This window comes from Neovison vison, chromosome 1, assembly GCF_020171115.1.
Source record: "Neovison vison isolate M4711 chromosome 1, ASM_NN_V1, whole genome shotgun sequence".
Lineage (NCBI taxonomy): Eukaryota > Metazoa > Chordata > Mammalia > Carnivora > Mustelidae > Neogale > Neogale vison.
In genome coordinates this window covers 18,912,421-18,917,970 of record NC_058091.1, presented here as the reverse complement: position 1 = coordinate 18,917,970, position 5,550 = coordinate 18,912,421, and the positions used below count along the sequence as shown (strand labels likewise).

At 54.3% G+C, this 5,550-nt stretch overlaps 1 protein-coding gene across 1 annotated transcript; it reads left to right on the top strand.

Annotated features, from left to right (window-relative positions):
- Positions 1 to 800: 800 nt before the first annotated feature.
- On the top strand, positions 801 to 5,317 carry MARCKS (myristoylated alanine rich protein kinase C substrate). Its single transcript, XM_044244255.1, has 2 exons — positions 801 to 1,359; positions 3,208 to 5,317. The coding sequence occupies exons 1-2, from the start codon at positions 1,258 to 1,260 to the stop codon at positions 4,105 to 4,107; spliced, it is 1,002 nt and encodes a 333-aa protein (XP_044100190.1). The 5' UTR covers positions 801 to 1,257; the 3' UTR covers positions 4,108 to 5,317.
- The last annotated feature ends 233 nt before the right edge of the window (positions 5,318 to 5,550 follow it).

Here is a 5,550-nt window from a genome sequence, read left to right as displayed (position 1 = left end):
TGTCATTTCTTATAGTGATAAAATGCAAACTGTTATGATTTTTTGTACGTGGCCCTCACTTTATATTGTGGGGTGGGGGGAATCACTCATTGGGAATAGTCGGCGGTGGGAGGAATTCGATGAACGTCGCAGGCCAGTATCGAAATATTTTATTTCATGCCAGTGTGGGATAGGGTAGGGACTGTGGCTTAGGCTCCTTGCCGCTTTTGCATTTTCCACATCTGGCCTACAGACCTAATTCTAACTCGAGATGTGGTTTGATGAAATTAGATCTTCGTGGTTTAAATACCTTTCAATTTGGAGCGATTTAACATTTGCAACCGTTAAAAAAACAAACCCTGTGGAGTATCTGTGAAACCAGTATGGAACACGGAGAAAGAAAACATGCTGCACACAAATCCCAACCATTGTCTTTAACACTCGCATACACACACATACACATAAACACACAGGGAAGATGGGGGAGGGGAGCGAGTGGAGAGAGACAGACACGGATATAGACCGACAAGAGTCAAAGCGAGTCAAGTTAACGCTTTCTCCGCCCCCATCCACAAGTACCCCCCTCCCGCGTTAATTAATTCCAAACAAAGCAAGCCAATCAAGTGATGCATTATTATTTTCCAGCAGAGGAAGGCGAGAGGCATGTATTTTTTAATTGATTTATTTATTTGGAGGACATTAATTCTCGGTCTGAGGCTGATTTTCAAACCATTTGCAAAGCGCGGCTCCATTGTTCGCCGGGCGCGCAGGCTCCGCCCCCTGCTTTGTGTGCGGTGCGCGGATTGGCCGGCGCGCGCGGGGGCCGCGTCAGCGCCCGCGAGCCCATTCATCTGTGCACTTGGGCGTTGGACCCCGCATCTTATTAGCAACCAGGGAGATTTCTCCATTTTCCTCTTGTCTACAGTGCGGCTACAAATCTGGGATTTTTTATTACTTCTTTTTTTTTTTAAACTACACTTGGGCTCCTTTTTTTGTGCTCGACTTTTCCTCCTTTTTTCCCTCCCTCCTGCGCTGCTGCTTTTTTATCTCTTCGACTTAAATTTTTTTATCCGGAGTGTATTTAATCGGTTCTGTTCTGTCCTCTTCACCACCCCCACTCCCCCCTCCCTCCGGTGTGTGTGTGCTGCTGCCGCCGCCGCCGCCGCCGCTGCTGCCGCCGCCGCCGCTGCTGCTGCCGCTCGCCCCGTCGTTACACCAACCGGAGGCTCTTTGTTCCCCCCCTTGGATCTGTTGAGTTTCTTTGTTGAAGAAGCCAGCATGGGTGCCCAGTTCTCCAAGACCGCTGCGAAGGGAGAAGCCACCGCGGAGAGGCCCGGGGAGGCGGCTGTGGCCTCGTCGCCTTCCAAAGCGAATGGGCAGGTAAATTCTACCTGTGTGTGTGGTCATCTCGTTGGTGTCTTTCTCTAGTCCCGACGCTTCTCCTCCCCTCCCGGTCGCGCCCTAGGCGCGTTCGGCGGAGAGAGGAGCGTGGCCAGATTCCAGTCTGAAAGTTGAATGGAAAGCGATAGCCTAAATTGTCAATTTCTCATAGGAGGTGGGGGGGGGGTCTTCTCCTCCACCCCAGAGGAGTGGTTCTCGGAGAATCCTGGCAAATTCTTGTGTAGACAAGAGGCAAGAAGTGATAAATTGTCTAAAATGGCGTGTTTGGAGCTTGGCAGAACGTGACTAGCTAGGTGCTAACCTCCCCCCTCGTCAGGTTGCATTTGTGTTTGGTGGGCACAAAGGTGTTTGGGTGGCTCTCGTGTTTGTTGTCGAGACTGGGTCGCTTTCAACATTTCTGAGCTGGTGGGATGGGGGGGCAGGATGGGGGAGAATGGGAATGGTGGTGGAGAAAGGCAAGGAGGGGAAGAAAGGCTGTCTTATTGTATGCTGAGGCGGCGTGCCCCGGGTTCTTGGAAAGGTAGCTGCCCGGCTGGAGCTGGGCTGAAAGGTTTCGGTATCTTTCCGTGGGGCTTTCCCACTGTTGTAAATCTGTATTCGTCAGCTGTCTGTGCAATTACACACCCATCCGACTTTTACATGGTATCCCTGGGGTGGGAAGACTCGGTGGGCCCTTGGAGAGAACCTGTCCAGATGGTCAGTAAGAGGCAATTCGTGTATTTCGGTCGGGATTGTTCGTGTGCGTGGCGGCGCCTGGACCACTGCGGGGGGCCGCCCCAGAGCTGCCCGGACCCAGGCAGATGGCCACGGTTGGGTGGGCGCGAGAGGTCGGCCGTGGGTGGCTGCTTCGCAAACACTGGGTACCCACCACGCCTCTTTTCCTAGAGTAGAGGCCGTGTAGCTTCGCCTACTCTAACCTAATGGGGAAGGCGAGCTCTGCCAAGAGACTCTGAACCCGTTAAAAATGCAAAATGAGCCGCCGTGGCGCGCCCTGGCTTCACAAAATCGCAGGCGAAGGTGGGCGTGGAAGCCGCGGCAAGACCTAGGAATTAAAGGGTTTCCCCCAGCCTTGTTGGTTTTGCTCGGACCAGAACGCCTGGAAGCCACCTGAGCTTTGTTTGTGGACTCGGGGCTGAGCGATCCGGGCTCGGGGGCGCCTCGGCCGGCGGGCAGGGCCGGGTTGGGCAGGGCGGGGTGGCCCCCGCGGCCCCGCCCCTCCGCCGGCCCGCCCGCGCCCGGCTCCGCGCGGTGGAGGCGCAGCGCCCCCTGGCGACCCTAAGCCCGTGGCGGGGGGTGGGGGGGAGCACAGGGTCTTGGCGGGCGCAGCCGTGGCGCTTCTGGCTGGAGCGCTGTGATGCCCCTGGGAGTTCTCGGTTCTTGCAGAGCCTCTCACGGTTTAGGGAAAAGAGGGCTGTGTAGGGCTCTGGCTCTGTGCCTTCTCCCAAAGGGCGTCTGGTGTGTATCGTGTGTTACGTGGCTCTCTTGTTGCAGAGCCCGGGAGGTGGAGGCAGGAATGGGTTATCCTTTGCTTTCCAGTCCGGGGCTCGGCACTTCTAAATCCGAAGGGCATTTGTTGAGTGGTCGACGCTATTGCTGGTTCTTTAGGGCGGCCCCAACTGCACTGCTCCGTTTCTTCGGAGAGCTCCTGTCTATGCAGGCAGCCCCGGTCCCCCCCCCGCCCCCCGCCCCCCGGTCAGGGGATGGAGGGACTCCCAAAGCCACAGGGGCTCAGGGGGGTCACTGGTCCCTCTCCCGGCCCGGGGGTGGGGGCGGCAATGGCGGCGCCCGGGCCGCTTCAGTGATACTCCCGCCTTCTCTGCCCCGCAGGAAAATGGCCACGTGAAGGTAAACGGCGACGCCTCTCCCGCGGCCGCCGAGCCGGGCGCCAAGGAGGAGCTGCAGGCCAACGGCAGCGCCCCGGCCGCTGACAAGGAGGAGCCCGCGGCCGCCGGGAGCGGGGCGGCGTCGCCCGCCGCGGCCGAGAAGGAGGAGCCGGCCGCCGCCGCCCCCGAGGCCGGGGCCAGCCCCGCGGAGAAGGAGGCGCCCGCGGAGGGCGAGGCCGCCGAGCCCGGCTCGCCCTCGGCCGCGGAGGGGGAGGCCGCGTCGGCCGCCTCCTCGACGTCTTCGCCCAAGGCCGAGGACGGCGCCACGCCCTCGCCCAGCAACGAGACCCCGAAAAAAAAAAAGAAGCGCTTTTCCTTCAAGAAGTCTTTCAAGCTGAGCGGCTTCTCCTTCAAGAAGAACAAGAAGGAAGCGGGAGAGGGCGGGGAGGCCGAGGGCGCAGCCGGCGCCTCCGCCGAAGGCGGCAAGGACGAGGCCGCCGGGGGCGCCGCTCCAGCCGCCGCAGAGGCGGGCGCGGCGTCCGGGGAGCAGGCGGCGGCGCCGGGCGAGGAAGCCGCGGCCGGTGAGGAGGTGGCGGCGGGGGGCGACCCGCAGGAGGCCCAGCCCGAGGAGGCCGCCGTCGCGCCCGAGAAGCCGCCCGCCAGCGACGAGGCCAAGGCCCCCGAGGAGCCCAGCAAGGCCGAGGAGAAGGTCGAGGAGGCCGGGGCCAGCGCCGCCGCCTGCGAGGCGCCCTCAGCCGACGGGCCCGGGGCGCCCCCCGAGCAGGAGGCGGCGCCCGCGGAGGAGGCGGCGCCCGCGTCAGCCTCGTCAGCCTGCGCAGCCCCCTCACAGGAGGCCCAGCCCGAGTGCAGTCCGGAAGCCCCCCCGGCGGAGGCGGCAGAGTAAAAGGGCCCGATTTTTGAGATAATCGAAGAACTTTTCTCCCCCCCGTTTGTTTGTTGGAGTGGTGCCAGGTACTGGTTTTGGAGAACTTGTCTACAACCAGGGATTGATTTTAAAGATGTCTTTTTTTATTTTCCTTTTTTTTAAAGCAGCAAATTTTGTTCCCCTTCCTTCCCCACAGATCCCATCTCAAATCATTCTGTTACCACCATTCCAACAGGTCGAGGAGAGCTTAAACACCTTCCTCTGCCTTGTTTCTCTTTTGTTTTTATTTTTTGCATCAGTATTAATGTTTTTTGCATACTTTGCATCTTTATTCGAAAATGTAAACTTTCTTTGTCAATCTATGGACATGCCCATATATGAAGGAGATGGGTGGGTCAAAAGGGATATCAAATGAAGTGATAGGGGCCACGATGGGGAAATCGAAGTGGTGCGTAACATTGCCAAGAATAATGTACCACTAGAAACGATGGTGTAAAGGCTTAGTTTTTGTTTTTGTTTTTTTTTTTAAAGAAAAGTTATTACGATGTATTTTGTGAGGCAGGTTTACAACACTACAAGTCTTGATTAAGAAGGAAAGAGAGAAAAAAAAAAACACCAATACCCAGATTTTAAAAAAGATCATAGTCTTAGGAGTTCATTTAAACCATAGGAACTTTTCACTTATCTCATGTTAGCTGTACCAGTCAGTGATTAAGTAGAACTACAAGTTGTATAGGCTTTATTGTTTATTGCTGGTTTATGACCTTAATAAAGTGTAATTATGTATTACCAGCAGGGTGTTTTTAACTGTGACTATTGTATAAAAACAAATCTTGATATCCAGAAGCACATGAAGTTTGCAACTTTCCACCCTGCCCATTTTTGTAAAACTGCAGTCATCTTGGACCTTTTAAACACAAATTTTAAACTCAACCAAGCTGTGATAAGTGGAATGGTTACTGTTTATACTGTGGTATGTTTTTGATTACAGCAGACAATGCTTTCTTTTCCAGTCGTCTTTGAGAATAAAGGAAAAAATCTTCAGATGCAATGGTTTTGTGTAGCATCTTGTCTATCATGTTTTGTAAATACTGGAGAAGCTTTGACCAATTTGACTTAGAGATGGAATGTAACTTTGCTTACAAAAATTGCTATTAAACTCCTGCTTAAGGTGTTCTAATTTTCTGTGAGCACACTAAAAGCGAAAAATAAATGTGAATAAAATGTACAAATCTGTTGTGTTTATTTATGTTCTGATAAAATACTGAGACTTCTAGGTCGTGAGGGTAATTTTGAGGAACATCTTGCATGCCATCAAGAGTAAATTTTCTTGTGGTTTTTAATCTGAAGTTTCCAAACTGAAAATTCATAATCAGCAGTGTCAGATTACATACAGGAAGATCTTGGGACATTCCATGTCTGTTACCATTTACTTGCATTGACCTTGAGTTTTCATTTAAA

Coding starts and splice junctions, on each gene's coding strand:
- MARCKS (XM_044244255.1), top strand. CDS start 1,258: ATGGGTGCCCAGTTCTCCAAGACCGCTGCGAAGGGAGAAGCCACCGCG. Junction 1,360..3,207: donor CTTCCAAAGCGAATGGGCAG/GTAAATTCTACC, acceptor TCTGCCCCGCAG/GAAAATGGCCACGTGAAGGT.